This window comes from Esox lucius, chromosome 7, assembly GCF_011004845.1.
Source record: "Esox lucius isolate fEsoLuc1 chromosome 7, fEsoLuc1.pri, whole genome shotgun sequence".
NCBI classification, from domain to species: domain Eukaryota; kingdom Metazoa; phylum Chordata; class Actinopteri; order Esociformes; family Esocidae; genus Esox; species Esox lucius.
The window spans coordinates 12,633,728-12,652,412 of record NC_047575.1 but is presented as its reverse complement, the minus strand read 5'-3'; the positions used below and the strand labels follow the sequence as shown (position 1 = coordinate 12,652,412).

Sequence of the window (18,685 nt, the reverse complement as noted above, 5' to 3'; positions counted from 1 at the left end):
TAGACCAAGAAAGATTTCAGCCAAAACTGCCAGAAGAATTGTTTGGGATACAAAGAAAAACCCAAAGGTAACCTCAGGAGAAATACAGGCTGCTCTGGAAAAAGACGGTGTGGTTGTTTCAAGGAGCACAATACGACAATACTTCAACAAAAATGAACAGCATAGTCGAGTTGCCAGAAAGAAGCATTTACTGCACCAATGCCACAAAAAAGCCTGGGTACAATATGCCCGACAACACCTTGACACGCCTCACAGCTTCTGGCACACTGTAATTTGGAGTGACAAGACAAAATAGAGCTTTATGGTCACAACCATAAGCGCTATGTTTGGAGAGGGGTCTATAGTGAACAGAATACCATCCCCACTGTGAAACATGGTGGTGGCTCACTGATGTTTTGGGGTTGTGTGAGCTCTAAAGGCACAGGGAATCTTGTGAAAATAGATGGCAAGATGAATGTAGCAAGTTTTCAGAAAATACTGGCAGACAATTTGCATTATTTTGCACGAAAGCTGCGCATGGGACGCTCTTGGACTTTCCAGTACGACAATGACGCTAAGCACAAGGCCAAGTTAACTCTCCAGTGGTTACAGCAGAAAAAAGAGACGTTTCTGGAGTTGACATCACAGTCTCCTGTTCTTAATATCATCAAGCAACTCCGGGGAGATCTCAAATGTGCGGTCCATGCAAGACAACCAAAGACTTTGCATGACCTGGAGGCATTTTGCCAAGACCTATGGGCAGCTATACCACCTGCAAAAAGTCAGGGCCTCATAGATAATTATTACAAAAGACTGCCTGCTGTCATTGATGCTATTAAAGGGGGCAATACACAGTATTAAGAACTAAGGGTAAGCAGAAATTGGAACAGGGGTCATTTATCATAAAAAAAAATTCTTAGTTGCCATGTTTTGTTTTAGGATTGTGCCATTCTGTCATAACCTACAGCTGAATATGAATCCCATAAGAAATAAATGTGTTTTGCCTGCTCACTTATGTTTTCTTAATTTTTTTTACATATATTACCAATTCTCCAAGGGCATGCAAACCTTTGAGCACAACTGTACATGCTAGCGGCCTACATGTCTACATTGTCATAATGGGTGATCGGAATAATAGATAAATAGATTCAGGGCTATTTATTATATATTTTTTTTGGGGTCAATTTGATACAGTAGCCCTGAGCGCCCAGGCCTATTGACGCCACTGGGTTCCAACACAGTGACACCTTAGTGTCGGTTAACCCAATGACACTTGCCTATACAGCTGTTGGTTACTGAGGGGTTGTGGTGGAACTGATTCAATCCAGCCCTGCAAGCTTTAAAAAGGAAGTGTAGATGTCTCATCAGTAATTGCGTTTTGATGGCATAATTTTTTTGTGCTCCTCCTTTCTCGGACGGCTCCAGGAGTTTCTCAGAGTTGTATCAGAAAGCCATTCAGGATGCAGAGCATAAGCCCGGGGAGGGACAGTCTGGAGAGGCCTGGGTGCTGGACCAGAGGGAAGAGGAGACAAAGAAAGAAGTGTGGGAACAGGGAGATGGGAAAGAGATGGAGACGATGGAGGAACCTGCTGAGGGAGGAGAGGCTGAGGACAGGCAGCCAGCGGTGGGGCAGGATACGGACAACCAGGAGGACCAATCGGACCAGGGCACCCTCCTCTCCCCCACCAGCCTGCCTCTGATACGGGCCACCTCCCTGCAGGACCACACCCCAGACCAGACCGCAGAGGAGATCACTCCCTCCCAGTTCACACGCAGCTACTCCCTAGAGAGACACCAGGCCTTCCAGGAGCCATGTGACGGGTATGTGAGATCTGCCTCGTCATAAGCCTCAGGTTATTCCCCTCACGACATCCTAGTCATCACACATTCAAACGTGATGCTTTTACAAGGTATTACTGTGTGTGTGTGTGTGTGTTGATGACGTGTGTTCACGTCAAGATCAAGCTGACTGCTAAACTCAAAATCTTAGCCCAAATCTCAGCTATTCTACAGATTACCAGTTCGCCGTCCAGATTGGATTGGAAAGCAATTCATCTAAAGGGCAGATGTATAATCTAGGCCTGTGTTCATCTCTCCGTGCCGGGGCAGGCATGTGTACGACAATGTAGCCACCAAGGTGGAGCCTCACATCTACGAGAACCCAGGGGAGCTTAGAGACGCAACGCCAGACCTCATCCTGGCTGTCAAACCTAAGCTGCCTCAGGATGAGGAACAGGTACAGAGACACCCAGAGACAGACAGCCCGGAGAAAGACATGACAAAAACCCAGTTGTCTACAAACCATCCCCACCCTTCTCTCCTTCTCAATCTCTTTTCGCTCTCACTCTCTCTCTGTCTCTGTAGTTCATAGGGGCCAATAGGGGGGAGGAGAAAGCCTCAGCGAGTGACGTCTCCGTGTCCTCCACCCGGCTGTCATGTCTGGACAGAGCGGAGAGAAACTCCCGAGCCCTCAGCCTGCACAACTCCATCACTAAGAGTGGGTATTCCACCAGGCCGCCACACTGTTGTCAGCACTAATCAACCTCCTCGCACGAGGACTTCATACCGGCAGCCCCACAGATATTCTCTGGTGCCGGCTTTCCCCTGGATGAGAGGACGCCAGCACGGATGGCCAGCAGCAGGGAGGGATCTCCTTGGTGATCTTGTTAACACTCGTGATCGATGGCAAACATCGATGACAGTTGTTCCTCTGCCACAGCAGCAACAGCTGGAGAGTGAGAGCAGTCGGACGGAAGAAAGCGAACCGTTAAGAGAGGGGTCACTACGATAAGAGGGAGAGAGAGTGAAGTCAGGAGGCTGATTTAACAGGCAGACAGACAGACGTCTAAAACAAAGGCCCTGTACCAGCTGATAGCGCCCTGCTGAATGGTGCTGAAACTGAACAATTGCAACTGTTCAGAAAAAGCTCTCTGCTGTAATTGAGCCTCAAATCCCTTTTTAGCCCCCAGACCCTTTCTCCCGTAAACCCTTCTTCTCATTATCCTCCTTTAGCCCTCTCTTCCATCCCCTCTGTCCCTCTTCTTTCATCCAGGCTGCTCCCTATCCCCCTAACCCAATATGGCCCAACCCCTCTGCAACCCCCCACCAGCTTCAGACTAAAGGAGGGACAGATGGGGGGTGGGAGGGGTGGCGTTTTGGCTGCCCCAAATCAGGGAGCCCTTTGGCACCATCTGCTCTCTCTCTCTCTCTCTCTCTCGCTCTCTCTCTCGCTCCATGCCATGAGGCTCTGAGACTCATCATACCGTTTCTAAAGGAGCACACACACACACTTATCATCTCAGCAAATACTTTAGCTGTTTCAGTGGAGAGCATCTGGGTTTCCCTCCCCACACCCCAGAAGGTTGAGGGAACCCTACCCACTTTGCCCTGATACACCTAGTCAGCCAGTGACACAGAGGCAGGAAAGCATTGTAATATCACCCCCTGGTGGCGGCTCTTTGTCAATGTTAAACCAGCAAATATTTTATCCGCTGGCAGTTCCTGAGATGCACCTTTGTTATGAACGCACAATGAAACCTTCTTTTTTCTGTCTATAACAGTCTTGTCAGAGACCACAGACTCCACAGAGGAGGAGTGGCAGTCTATAGCTGATTTAGCCTCCGCCTGCCGCAGCATCCTAGAGGCTTTGTCACGGGAAGGTAAGGAAACAGCTGCATGGGATGACAAGCTTTCTTTTTACTAAATACATATCAGAGATGGAGTCTCGATCTTGCAGTCTTCGTCTCGAGATCAGTTGAGAACACATGGATGTGATCTTGGTCTGGGTCTGGGTCTCCAGGGTTGTGGTCTTGACTCCATCTCTGATACAAATACATCTATTATATTTCACACTTTACTACTTGAAATGGCACATAATACATTATATTTTCTATATATTGGCTTACTCTATATGACTCTCTCTGTAAGACTGTCTCTATATGACTGTCTCTATAGGACTGTCTCTAAATTACTCTCTCTATAAGACTGTCTCTATATGACTGTCCCTAAACGACTCTATCTATATGACTGCCTCTATATGACTGCCTCGATAGGGCTGTCTCTATAGGGCTGTCTCTTTAGGACTGTCTCTATAGGACTGTCTCTATAGGACTGTCCCTAAACGAATCTATCTATAGGGCTGTCTCTATAGGGCTGTCTCTCAATGACTGTCTCTATGAGACTGTCTCTATGTGACTGTCTCTATATGACTGTCTCTCTGTGACTCTTCTTATATATATATCTTATATGTCTCCCTACGACTGTGTCTATAAAACTGTCTTCATATTACTGTCTTTATAAAACTTTCTCTCGTTGCCTGTCTAAATCTATCACTCTGCGCCTGCCTCTCTATGCCTGTGTTAATATGGCTGTGTTTACATGAGTCTCTCTATGATTGTCTTTATTTGACTGTCTTTATTTGACTGTCTTCATATGACTGTCTTCATATGACTGTCTCTCTATATTTTCTAACCAGTTTATATGTCTGTCTTTACATGACTCTCTGTTTTCATACAGTATGATTGTCTTTTTCATTATACGACTGTATTGGACTTTCCATATATGTCTTCATGTATTTATATGACTGTCTATATATAACTGTCTCTATTTGACTGTCTTTATACGACTGTCTTTATGTACTTGTATGACTGTTTCCATATGACTCTCTCTATATGACTCTCTCTATATGACTCTCTCTATATGACTGTCTCTATTTGACTGTCTTTATACGACTGTCTTTATGTATTTGTACGACTGTTTCCATATGACTCTCTCTATATGACTCTCTCTATATGACTGTCTTTATTTGACTGTCTTTATACAACTGTCTTTATGTATTTGTACGACTTTTTCCATATGACTCTCTCTATATAACTGTCTCTATTTGACTGTCTTTATACGACTGTCTTTATGTATTTGTATGACTGTTTCAGAGACTAACCTCGTTGAGTGATGTGTAACGTTTCAGATCGTAAAGCAGGCGATGGTTCACAAGAAGCAGACTCCCTGACAGACGGCAAACTGAAAGACATGAAGGATAGGTGGGTCCGTGTCTCCAGTAACATGTCACAGTCTCAGACACAGCAAGTCACTGTGGTGCTCCACATGTTTCTCTGTGAAAAACCACACAAATGGTGTCTGACTCACCAGCCTTTGTTGTTTGTTTGGCTCTCAGAGTTTTCTGACTCAGAGATGTACTTTTAGAACAGTTGATATAGTTCTGCCTGTCTGTTACTCTGTATAGTGGGATGTCTTGTCCTTATCACTCTGTTAATCATCAATTTCTCATTTCTCTCTTTCTTTTTTCAATTCACCTACATATTTCAATTGAAAGCACTAGAGAAAATATTTTCCATAAATGTTTTTAATCACTGGTTATTTTCCAAACACATTACCTCTAAACTAAACCGGCAGACCTGAGCTGAACGCGGTCTGCTTGTCGGTGTCTCGCCATGATTTAGAGTAAGTGTATCAGTGTTCAGAGTGATTTATGGTCAGTGTATCTGTGTTCAGAATGATTTAGAGTCAGTGTATCAGTGTTCAGAGTGATTTAGAGTCAGTGTATCAGTGTTCAGAGTGATTTAGAGTCAGTGTATCAGTGTTCAGAGTGATTTAGAGTCAGTGTATCAGTGTTCGGAGTGATTTAGAGGCAGTGTATCAGCCGTGTCTGTCTGAGTGTGTAGTGGTGTGTTCCTCCTTCAGACCAATCCCCCTTGTGTCTCACTGACTCAGCGCCTCTGGCCGACACGTATCTACAGTTCATCTCTTTTACTCACTGCCTTGTCACACGCACACGACCAGACGAAGCGGTCGGTGTGTATCAATCACATCCAACTCCCCTGTAACCATGGACATTATGCTGAGCGCGTGTCTCTGCTCTGTGCCTGTGCAGTGATTCACCCGGCCACCTGGAGGAGAAGGTGTCCCAGCTGGAGGACATGCTGAAGAGGCTGCAGGACGATCTGCAAAAGGTACTCCCCGTTCAGATGGCCGACCACAGCCCCTCCCCAGACCCACAGCCCCTCCCAAGACCCACAGCCCCTCCCCAGACCTCCCTCACAACATCCTGGCCACGCAGTGAGCCCACAACACCCACCCGCCATCCCCCGCTCCACCCAGTTCCCCACCCAACTTACGCCTCCCCTGATCCCCTGACTCCTACCGACAGACACTCAAACCAGACAGAGGAAATGTAGTGCTAGGGCGGGCAGCAGGCGGGCCAAGCAAAAGAAAACTGTCTTGTCATTGGGCAGGGTGAACAGAGGAGGTGAGAAGATTGGCTGGAGGGACTTTGGGCAACCATGCTCACTCTCTCAACACTAAGCGACCAGTGGCAGTAGAGGCAAGTACAGCATGAGATTTTTCCTCTGTTGTTGTGTTAAGACAACAAAACAATAACATTTGGAAATTGAGCTACTAAAAAAAGAAACTGAATCTGAATTAATTAACCCAATAACCCAGAACCACATCCTTCATGGATGTGAAAAATTGAAGTGAAGTTCCTCGTCTTTATAACCCTGAAACCCTGTCTGGCTGTCACTCACCCCTTGCGAGAAGCCGCTAGGCATCTTGTCACCTTTTACCCACTCCATTCACAGGCTCTTCTCTGGGAAAGATGGGAACTTGCGGATGTCTTTTGAAACTCTGGTCTGAATGATTAGCTACTCATGTAGCGTTCATTTGATGACACAATCTGAAGCATGTGCAGAGGAAAGGGGAAGGAAAACAGGAGAAAGGGGTGAGAAAAGGAGAAAGAGCACAAAATGAGAGAGAAAGGAGGTTTGAAAGCCAACCAAGCATCCTTGAACACACTCTGAATGGGGTGAGACATGATTACTGTGTTTCAGTAACGTGCCTGTTTAGTCTCTGGGGTCAACTGAAGCCCTGTGGTATGCAGTGTTCTATATCCCCGCCAATCAAGTCCTTTTCCGCACTCAAATATCCAAGGGACGCCACACTGCCAATGTCTAAACCTGGCGTCCAACTAACTGAATGATATCCCAAGGATTTTAGTGCAAATGCTATTCGCTCAACTTGGTTCTTTAGACATGTGAGACCTAAAGCACACAATCACAATCCTGTGGCTATAACACCGACACAACCAAAGTCTAACCCTTCATTTCCCTTCAGTACTTTATTTTCCTCTGAACACTCACCATTAACACAGTAGCCTACTATCATCAGTCACACAGACCAATGAGCACAGACCAATTGAAAGTCAGGACCAATGAGCCAATACAGAAAACAGCCTTACAGGGAAGTGTCACATCCGAAGGCACATTTCCCCTTTGCTCTGTTGTAAACCTTCTGCCCTGGGAGAGTGAGTGAGCATGGTTGGTCAGTAGAAACCAGGTCTTACTTAAGATCGTGGGAATCGTCCATTGGTTAGCCTTTGTTTTCTGTGCATGGCTGGGGTTTACCTTACTGTCGTTAGTACAGTACAGCTCAAAGAACAACCTGCGACGGGGCCTTTGCCTCCTGTCTGACCGACACATGTACCATACACCTCGTAATGTTCCAGTTATAAATCCGAGTCCTTTCTATTTCAGGTTACTTGAGTCAGTTGCACAACAGCCCAACCGGTGTCATCTATCATTAACCGATCTTACTTTACCATCTCATCATTAATCAGACTTACTGGTCCCATACACAGTTGAGCAGATGTTGTTGTGGGGTGTGGAGGGATGTCCACACAAGTACAAGTTACAAACATATGAATGCTACACAATGCTCACTGACAACCCTGCACCTCACAGACATCCAGACAGAAGGATCGAACCGCTTCTCTGTGTGCACAGCCCAACAGCTCAGTGTGAGGCACGCAAAGCAATGCACGGAGGCAATATAACATTGCATTCATGCCATTTTTGTAGGATTAAATCCAATCATCAAGCTAATTGGCTAGGCTAAGTATAGCACCCACACTCATGGCGCCCTGCACTGTACTCGTTGAAGATTAAGTTACAATGAGCTTACATTTCATACCATTGCTCAAACCCCTCACTAACAGCAGCGAATCCTACACGTTTACTCTGCTGTCCGTGGTGCCAACTTTCTGCGATGAAGCAACATCTATACTCATTCATCAATTTGTTTGTTGTTGCAAGTGAACAGAAGATGTTGCCAAGCATGAAACATTTGGACAAGAAAAAGACAGTTAAAAGTAGTGTGAAAGGAATGTAGTTGTTAATATTGCCATGTAAGTGGCTCGTGTTGGCCATTCTGAGCTTCTGGTTTCCTGTCTCTCTGTCACAATGCTTGACACTCTATGCCACATAGCTAACAGGAAGCATTTACTATGGCAAATCACCGCTCTGCAAGTTGCAATAGCTGATTTCAAACTCAGTTCAGAGCAGTGAGGGATTAGGGTGACCCCTGTTGTTCAGTAGATTAGGAATGCAAGACATTGTTGGAGTTCGAGTATTTATAGGAATCTAAATTATGCAACAATCAGCTACGCTGGAAATGTCTTTCGCACTCATTTAATGAGAGATTGGTTTATTCCTGTACAGTCTCTAACGAGCGGTTGCCATAGTAAATCCGCCTCAACATTTCGTCCCGGCCACCCATTTCCCTGTGGAGGGCTTTTGTGGACGGAAATGGTATTCCATTTGCGCACGCTTGTGTGTACCTTCAGTAAACTGTCTTGCAGTGTTGCCACGGCTTTAGGCATGAACGTGTGTTCGTGAGCCCTTCTATCCGTGTGCGCACGTGTGTGTGTGCACGTGTGTGTGCATGTGTGCACGTCCGACTGCGTGCCTGCTGTCTTGACCACTCCATGCAGCCACCACTCACCCACCTCCACCCAGCCCCCTCTCACCCCTCTATCCCCCCCTGCCATGGTGGTCTGACGGACGGGTGTTGTTGTGTGCCACTCCCTGGCAGGAGAAGGAGGACAAGGCGGTGCTGCAGGCCGAGGTGCAGAGCCTCAGGCAGAATAACCAGCGACTACAGGAGGAGTCCCAGAGCACCGTGGCCCGTCTCATCAAAGTCACCGAGCTGCTGTGCAATGTCAACAAGCCCTGCTAGCTCCATCAAAGTACACACTATGTGTACCCACAGACAAAGAGATAACATACACTCATGTTGTATACATACACACGTACTCTAATACTGAATCTCCATGAAGATACGCACACACACACACACACACACATATTCATACTACTTTGCATAGACATTTTAACTCTAGGCCAGCCCATGGGTGCAGATGTATGCAAGCAAACACCCAGAGAAAAACACCCAGAGACTTTTCTCAGAAACTGATGGTCTTCTCAATAGATTGACCAATGGTCACACATATTCAAGGCTGTTCTGTACCCAAACTATGTTTTTTGTACCGTGTGTGCAAGTGTGTGTATGTTTGTGAGTGTGTGTGTATATATATATATATATATATGTGTGTGTGTGTATATATATATATATATACATATATATGTATGTGTGTGTGTGTGTGTGTCACCATGGTTCTTTTATCTTGCTTCACATACTTGACAAGTTGGGCAGAATAGCAATTGCTTAAAACGACTCGATTGATTTCGATGAGGACAGCATGTTTGGTGGCTGCTTATATGAATTGACCTAAAACGTGTACTATGTCTTATGATGGCCGTCTGGAAACAATAGTCTCCTTCTTCTCTCTGCTCAACCCTCTCCTTCATATGCAATGTCTCGGACTGAGAACAGTTCAGCGCCATTAGAGTGGAGGGTCCTGGAACTGCGTGTTACACCGAAAAAGGGGAAAAGATGCTTGAAAAGATGGACTGCTGCACACTGACCCTGTCCCTCTGACAGTTTTCTCCCAGAATGTCTGGTTCACTGTGTAGCGACCCCCCTCCATGCCTCCTCAGATTCATCTGAAGGCTCGGGGTCTTGAGTCGGACGGTAACAAAGAGAGTATTTCATATTCGCTTCAGGTGAAAGAGATGCAACTTAGTTATGAGGAAATGGACTCACCGAATGAACTCAGAGAGCTGGTAGATTTCCATGCATTGTTTTTTTGTTACTTAAGTTGAAAGGTTTATTGAAGTGGATTATGCCCCTGATGAGGATGAATCCTCTGTGTCCCTTAAAGACTGGAAGTAGCGCTGCTGTGCTCCCCCTGCTGGACTGAACCTAGTATCGCCACACGGCAGCTCTCCTTGCAGAGGAAATAAGTTGTAGGGATTTAATGTGAACTGGACAGGCTTCCTTTAACGAACACTCTCTGGTGTTCAAATGTATTTAGTTTTTCTTCGCTGGCTACGACGACAATACATTATATCTGAAATGAATTCAGAGCAGTTTTGAAGGGCGTTGACTGCGGGTGAGGGAACCTGTTCCGACCTTCTTTCTGTGTGTACTCAATGTGTGTCATTACCTATATCGGCATGGGTCAGGGCTTATATTTAACCTCCCGCCCAAGTTCATGCCTTGCTTGAAAAATGAAAAGTGGATTTGATCTCACCCCCACCTCACCTTCAGGTCCACTGCTGACGACGCCAGTAACGGCGTGGGCTGGGTGGAGCGAGACTATCCCTCCTCCGGGACTGTCCTTCCAAAAGACACCAAGGCAGCTCTTCGACACCTCACTCAAACTGCTGGACCCAGCTGTGTCACCCCAGCCCCGACTCCCCACTCCCAAATAACGAGACTGAAACTCTGGAAGGGATGCCAAACAATCGTCAGTGACCCTGACACAAAGCTCTTCTTTGTTGTATATACTCCTTCACTTCCTATTGTCATTTTATTTTAGAGTCACTGTGATTACCTGGTACCAGCAGATAACGATATATTCAAATTAAATTATAAATCTAAACTTTATCTATATGTGAAGACAACATGTACAGCTGAACTATCCAGTGTTACCTAATGCATTCGGTTGTGTCCTTTATGGCAGGATGGTTGATAATGCAGACACGAGTATGTTAGCAGGCTGTTTCATACATACTGTTTAAAATGGTGATGCCTTGTTTGAAATGATACACAGAGTGGAGAAGTTAAAGAATATCTGATGTGTTGCTGTGTTCCTATGTATAGTTCTTTAGATTGTAGGAGGTTGTTGAAGCATGGTAATCTGCAAGACAACTTCCAAGCTCCCCTCTGTACGTGTGTATGTATGTATAAAAATGTAATAACTTATTAACCTTGAAAATGTGGAATTCCTTGTTAGATGTTTTAATACAAGGGGAGGCAGGAAGCTATGACATGTGCTATAAAGTGAAAGGTAACGGTGGGGGTTGGTTTTAATGAAAACTTTTTTTTGTAGAAATTCAAACTCAAGAAGACGGGGAGAAAAACATTCCTGCAATGGTGTATTTCTAAATGATATTGGTTCTCACTTTATCATTCTAGTATTTCTATATGATATCGGTTCTCACTTTATCATTCTAGTATTTCTAAATGATAATGGATCTCTTTATCGTTCTAGTATTTCTAAATGATAATGGTTCTCTTTATCGTTCTAGTATTTCTAAATGATAATGGTTCTCTTTATCGTTCTAGTATTTCTAAATGATAATGGTTCTCTTTATCGTTCTAGTATTTCTAAATGATAATGGTTCTCTTTATCGTTCTAGTATTTCTAAATGATAATGGATCTCTTTATCGTTCTAGTATTTCTAAATGATAATGGTTCTTTTTTATCATTCTAGTACTTATTAATGATAATGGTTCTCTTTATTATTTATTATTTCCAAATGATAATGGTTTTCTGTTTATCATTTAGTATTTCCGAATGATAATGATTCTCTATCATTCTAGTACTGAGCTGTTCAGTCAGAGCTCCTACATTCACACGCAGTAAGGTCGCTAACGTCACTAGGTATGCCTTGAAGAATGACCCTCATTCTCTTCAGAGAGGACAGGGCAGACAGCATGGCTAGACTGGTGTATGTGAAGGCTTCTTTCTCAGACATTGTGCCTACCTGAAATCGTAATGTATGGTAATCAGCTTGACATCCTCAGCCCCTTTCTTCATGGTGGTTGGTTGCAGACAGTGTCAGGGCATCCTTTTTCATCCAGGACAGATAGGTGTGTCTGTAACAAGACACAGACAGGTGTAGGTTTGGTTGGTACAGGGTCTCTCTGGGGAACTTCATCTAAAAGATGGGTGGAGGGACCCCAGTAAAGGGTCATTACGGTTACGTGAAGTCGATATGACCACGATATGACCACGCAACCGTAAAATTGGACAATTCTGAACTATGCTCCAAATCAAACTTTGTTACACTTTGAATCCCCATTCACGTAACACAGGAAGTATGCCTTCGTGACACCTGACATCACATTGTCACAAAATAGCCGTTTCATCTGCTGGAAAAAACTATGTCCACCGAGCCAGCAGAAAACCTGTGGGAATGGCCCCTGGTCCAAACAGTGTTGCTGTTGCCTCTTCCCATCCAAGCTGTCGGGTTGCATTTTTATTTCCTGAAGTGTTTATTTCTGCTCTCCTCTTATTGGTTTGCCTTACATGTCATCGCACCATCCTTTCAGGATATGATACTATATGTGCCCTACATCCATACAGGAGTCTTGTTGGGGAAGATTGACTACAGTACATGATTACCAGTTGAAACTCACAATGGCATATCCCCAGTGAAGGATTGGACTTGTCCTGGTAGCACCCATTATGCATCTGAGTCAGATCTTACAGAGCTGACGGTACCATCAGCATGCACTGGCACACTGGGGAAACGTGTTGTAAAACGCAATGATGTGCTCAGTACCATGCCGCCTCCAAACCTGTTCATTCACGAGAAAAGTAAATTGACTAAATGTTGTTCATGTACTGTGAACTGGAGGGCTCATGGCAATAAAGAATCCTCTGTACCTTAAGATGTGTTCTGTGTGTCAATGTTGGGACTGTCAGTGTCGCTTTGTGTGTCCCGGAAAATGGAACTGCTGGGAAATGGATATCCCTTTATTCAAAACTCCATTGAGCTTTGATCGTTTTTCATGCGATTCACTATACCAAAAAGCAACACGACGACTGCAACATGAAAACTCCACTTTTTGTCTTTGATGTGACTAGGTATAAAGGGCTGTGTTTATTTAATGGAATTCCTCTGGAATTGACTATAGTGCATACAGCGTCCTGTCATGGGAATGCAGTCGGGTTAGTGTTTGACTGTTTAACGTCTTTCTGAGTGCATACAGTGTAAAGAAAAGCAAATCCATTTTCCAAGTCTTGTTCCACACATGCACACCAAGACAACATAACACAAACACTTCTCTGGCTGTGTTCTCTGGAAAGTTTTCCTAAACAACAGTTACAGCGAAGCTCTTTATCTTCCTTACCCTGACACCTGGAGGTCTTTGACAACAACACCCAGACCGTATGTCTTTATTTGGGTTTGCAGCGACAGGGAGAACCTTCACTAGGCCAGAGCAAAAGGTGTGTCAGATTTCTGTCATTTTTTTCAAGACAAAAATAAATCAAATCATGGTATGAACTAGATGTGTGTTGGCAAGGGAAAACCTTTCTACTCTTCAGATTTAAATTCAGTAAACCAGGCTAATTTTGCATTTTGCCAACAAATCTAGTTGTTTGATTACATTAGTGTAGCAGTAGGTCTAATATTGTCCCCTGTAAATTCTGAGCACATAATCAACTTTTATTACTATGTTCAGATGGGAAGATGACACTGTTCAATTGAGAACATTTTAGAAAATTGAGCAGTGTTTTGTTTTGTTGCACTGTTTATTGCATGACGCCGTGGCTGTCGCCGCCTAGTGGTTTCCAAATACGCAGAGCACAACACGACGACGGGCACGACTTCAGAGCCAGAGTGTGAGTAGTGTCAAGGCAGAAAGATCGTGTCGCTTGCCTCAACTCTCGGCTTTAACCTGATTCTGCTGTCGGCGACCCTACAGTCTCTCACCGATCTGTAAGTGCTGTCGTTACTTCTGAATCTCCACCCGCCCATTCCTCATTTGTAATCTTATGTGATCTCAAGGCATGGATGTCACGGTGAGCCTTGGCAGAATCAAAGGTTGTAATCCGAATTGAGTACAGTCTGCGAGGATTTAGCACTGGTTTACACAATCGGCTAACTTGACATTCAAGTTGCAAGGAAGAAGTGAAGCCTTGTGAAAGCTCCTTGTAGTGAAAGTGGAAACCGACTTGACCGTAACTGCTACAGATATGTTTTGACGGGTGAACGACCGACTTCGGAATGAAGGCGGCCGTACAGACCGGGAGACGGTGGCCCTTCCAGCGGTTCTGCTGCGGTGGAGTTGGGCTTCTCGCGGTCATTTGGCTCGCACAGGTCGCGCACGTGACAGGTGAGTTTTTCCTTGAGGATTAATGATGGGTACATTTCGGAGATTGTCAAGACTTGAATATTCATATTTCTGTTGTTTTTAGCATCACTTATTTTAAATTATGTCTTTAGAACTGTGCACATTATAGCAATTGGTTATATCTTCACAGATATTTTAATATCTGAGGGAGAAAAGGATATATCAGTAAGCTCAATCGCGTTCTTCATTCATTAAACACTCAATTAAATACTTCACTTGTTTAAATATGCCTGATTACTTTAGTTCTAGCGAGATAATCCTTATGTAACCATTTTGATAATAGGTTGTCTGGGATGAAAGAGAGAGATTTGTAACCAGCAGATTGGAGGATCCCCAGCCCCCTCCCCCAATATTCTGCACCTAGAGGGTGGCACCTGCGTCACATTGATAGCATACCTTCAGCGTAATGTCCCTGTTCCTGATTGGTATCCTCACAGAACCTCTCTTGTCAGCCAATAAACCCCCCAGAACCCCCTGTAAGAAAATATGCATACATACTGTGCGTAAAGGAATGTATGAACAAAGGAGGACATTGATGGGATGCCGTTATTTATTCAGGTCTTTGTATATGTGGCTCTACAGCTGCTCTAGATCTCTATAGACCTGGCTCTACAGCAGCACTAGATCTCTATAGACCTGGCTGTAAGGCAGCACTAGATCTCTATTGACCTGGCTGTAAGGCAGCACTAGATCTCTGTTGACCTGGCTGTAAGGCAGGACTAGATCTCTATTGACCTGGCTCTACACCATCACTGTATCTCTATAAACCTGCCTCTACAGCAGCGAAGATCTCTATAGACGTGGCTCTACAGCAGCACTAGATCTCTATTGACCTGGCTCTACAGCAGCACTAGATCTCTATAGACCTGGCTCTACAGCAGCACTAGATCTCTATTGACCTGGCTCTAAAGCAGCACTAGATCTCTATAGACGTGGCTCTACAGCAGCACTAGATCTCTATTGACCTGGCTCTACAGCAGCACTAGATCTCTATTGACCTGGCTCTAAAGCAGCACTAGATCTCTATTGACCTGGCTCTACAGCAGCACTAGATCTCTATTCACCTAGTTCTACAGCAGCACTGTATCTGTAAACGTGCCTGTACAGCAGCAAAGATCTCTTTAGACCTGCCTTTACAGCAGCAAAGATCTCTATAGACCTGCCTGTACAGCAGCAAAGATCTCTATAGACGTGGCTTTACAGCAGCACAAAATTTGTATTGACCTGGTTCTACAGCAGCATTAGATCTGTATAGACCTGGTTCTACAGCAGCACAAGATCTGTATAGACCTGGTTCTACAGCAGCATTAGATCTGTATAGACCTGGTTCTACAGCAGCATTAGATCTGTATAGACCTGGTTCTACAGCAGCATTAGATCTGTATAGACCTGGTTCTACAGCAGCATTAGATCTGTATAGACCTGGTTCTACAGCAGCACAAGATCTCTATAGACCTGGTTCTACAGCAGCATTAGATCTGTATAGACCTGGTTCTACAGCAGCATTAGATCTGTATAGACGTGGTTCTACAGCAGCACTAGATTTGTATTGACCTGGTTCTACAGCAGCACAATATCTGTATAGACATGGTTCTACAGCAACACTAGATCTGTATAGACCTGGCTCTATTGTGACTATAGATTGTTATCGACTTTTACAGCAGCTCTAGGTCTCCATAGAGCTAGCACAACTGCAGCTCTAGACTTTTATAGACATGGATCTACTACAGCTCTAGATCTCTGTAGGCCTGGATCTGCAGCAGCTCTAGATTTCTGTAGACCTGGCTCTAATGCAGTGCTAGATCTCTACATACCTGCTGATAATGCAGCTCTATATCTGTTTAGGCCTGGTTATACAGCAGCGCGAGATTTATACAGTATTGTCCTGGCTCCAACTCTACTCTAGATCTCTATAGATCTGGGTTTACTGCAGCTCTAGGAGGAGAGAGGAAGGATTGTGTAAGCTATTCCCTTGATTTTCAGGTTGAGAGGATGAGTTCATGTAATGACTCATAGAATAAGTGATGCCACACAAAGCTACACAAACCTTCTGACAACCAGCGTTCTGATGTTGTTCATATTCCCCTGTCAGATGTGTTTAAGTGTTCTTCTCCCCCAACCACTATTTATACCATCCCCATCTCATGAATGCTCTTTACCCCATGGCGTCACTAATAGGTCTAATCTCTGGAAACACAACGAGCAATAATTACTTAATGTAATTAATTAATGTATCTTTCTAATAGCAATATATTTGTATTACTATACAAATGCATTATTTTGCCATGTTCATCATGCAATATCATTCTAGTGGGGGGGTCTATTAATTGCAAGATTAGAGCTATTATTTTTGAAGGCTGTGTAACTGATTGGCAATTCCAGACCTGTGTGAGTTTGGACCACAGCTTCAATACATAAAAAGGTACTAGATAAAGCTCAGCCCAAGGACTAAGTTAAGGATGTACCCATATTTCAACCCCACATCTCTCTCCAAAAGAAGCATAACCTGACATGACAAAGTCTTTCAAGGAGTTGTGACTTAGAACAGCATCTTAAAATGAGGTTTGGTTCGGAGTCGTGTGTCTGTGATGGAGATGGCCTGTATCGTCTGTGAGGGGCCCATTTGAATTTCATATTACCCCTGGTTTCTCCTGACCACTTCACATGAAAGCCTCCACATCCCTACTTGCAGGCCAAAGTCGGCACGCTGTTAAAACACGTAGATTGAACTGTAATGTTAAATAATGCAGACAGTGATCATGAAATGGACAGGATGTCGAGAGAGAACCCGTGGTCTACATGCCTGTACAGGATAATGGGCCCCATCCTGACAGGCTGTGCTCTGCTGTGTTCTGGATAGATGGATCTCAGTGGGTGGTATCGACTATCTCTTGGTGTTTCCATAGGAGACAATAACTCAAATATATCAGCGAAGGTCCTTACAGTGGATAATGTCCCTCCATATATAGTGGTGCAAAGTTGGAGCCCAAATAAAGCGATTGGCTATCAGCACAGGGATGCAGAGCAGGGATTTACAGAGAAAAGAGATTGCATTGCTGATATGATTACGAGTGTGCACATAAAAGCTTACCTGATCTCCTCCTCTGACCCTCTTCGTTGGCTTCCTCCCGCCTCTGTAGTGTCTGTGTGTGTCTTCCTCTGCCATCAAAATCGCATTGAAACACAGCTTTTGAATGTTGAATGTCCAATAAGATAGTGTAGTGCTAGATATTGGTCTAACTACAAACCAATTGTCTGATACTTCAACAGAGCCAGACTCATCCGGGTCTCATTTACGAGAGGATGATATTCCAGTCCATTCCGGACGCAGACTGATGCAGGAGAGGACGGAAGAGAACCGCACCAAGGACATTCTTAGACCAGGTGAATCCACATCTTACCCCCAAACCTCTCACCTTAACACTGGTCCTCGTACCCCAAAACATTTCTCAACTTTAAACTGATCTTCGTACCCCAGAACATTGATTTTACATTGATCCTCGTAGCTCTAAATATCTCATATCGTTACACTGATCCTCATAGCCCTAAACATTTCACACCTTTACACTGAACCTCATAGCCCTAAAGATCTCTCACCTTTACGCTGATTCTTGTACACCTGAACATTTCTCACCTTTACACCGATCCTTGTACCCCTAAACATCTCATAATTACACAGACCCTCATACCCCTAAACATCTCTTAAACATCTAGAGAAATGATTATGTTCCATCACTTCCATGTCCTCAGGCACAAAGCTTTAGATAGTTGTCTCCAGCTCCGCAGAGAATGACAACAGATAAGGACCTTCTTTAATCTCAATAGACTGATCACATTTTAGTCAGTTAGCCGATGCTATTATCCAGAGCAACGGAACAGTCTAATATTATGCATTAGAGACCATAGGAGCCCTACAAGTCCTGAAGGCACTCGTGTAGCACAAACTGTCTCTCCGTTAAATATTTATTTTCCAAACTGTGTGGGACACTTGAGGGGGCTCCAGGAGTGTTTTAGCTGTGTAGATGTAACCAAGTGTGTGTTTATGTGTATGTGTGTTCATTTGGGGTAGGCGGTTAGTGAAGGGAGTGTGTGTGTGTGTGTGTGTGTGTGCGTGCTGGTGAACCCTGGCTCTCCATCTCCCCTGCGGGTGAACTGAAAAGGTCATGTGGGCCGAGGCTGCAGTGCAGTGGTTGTCAGGAATCTGTGCTCTGTAAACTGTGTGTCACAAACTTGGCTGCCCGGCCGCAGGAAAGGTTCTGTCTGGAGTGGTTAGAGCAGCATGCCAGACTTGTGCAATGGAAGAATCAGGGAAAGAGATAAACAGTAAGTAAAAACAGAGGAGGAGATGTGGGAGAAGACAGCTAAACCTAATCAAATAAAATGTTATTTGTCACATCCTTGGTTAACATGAAGTGTGGACTAACAG

The 18,685-nt window shown here is 44.5% G+C and overlaps 2 protein-coding genes across 9 annotated transcripts in view; both read left to right on the top strand.

Annotated features, from left to right (window-relative positions):
• The window catches only part of zmp:0000001168 (signal-induced proliferation-associated 1-like protein 2), a 39,210-nt gene extending 26,418 nt beyond the window's left edge, over positions 1–12,792 (top strand). For 3 of the 8 annotated variants that reach the window (XM_034293121.1, XM_034293123.1, XM_034293122.1), the window contains exons 10-17: positions 1,405–1,800; positions 2,089–2,215; positions 2,344–2,476; positions 3,540–3,638; positions 4,946–5,018; positions 5,392–5,439; positions 5,870–5,948; positions 8,863–12,792. In XM_034293121.1, coding sequence (XP_034149012.1) covers positions 1,405–1,800; positions 2,089–2,215; positions 2,344–2,476; positions 3,540–3,638; positions 4,946–5,018; positions 5,392–5,439; positions 5,870–5,948; positions 8,863–9,006 — 1,099 coding nt within the window. In that variant the 3' untranslated portion in view covers positions 9,007–12,792. Of the gene's footprint in view, positions 1–1,404; positions 1,801–2,088; positions 2,216–2,343; positions 2,477–3,539; positions 3,639–4,945; positions 5,019–5,391; positions 5,440–5,869; positions 5,949–6,230; positions 6,320–8,862 lie in introns of all 8 variants that reach the window. The other 5 variants (XR_004575932.1, XR_004575933.1, XR_003781913.2 and 2 more) reach the window with 5 other exon arrangements.
• Positions 12,793–13,677: 885 nt separating this feature from the next.
• The window catches only part of LOC105010914 (sodium/potassium/calcium exchanger 3), a 32,420-nt gene continuing 27,412 nt past the window's right edge, over positions 13,678–18,685 (top strand). The window contains exons 1-2 of the mRNA XM_010870597.4: positions 13,678–14,241; positions 17,530–17,643. Of these exons, the coding sequence (XP_010868899.1) occupies positions 14,133–14,241; positions 17,530–17,643 (223 nt within the window). The 5' untranslated portion in view covers positions 13,678–14,132. The remainder of the gene's footprint in view (positions 14,242–17,529; positions 17,644–18,685) is intronic.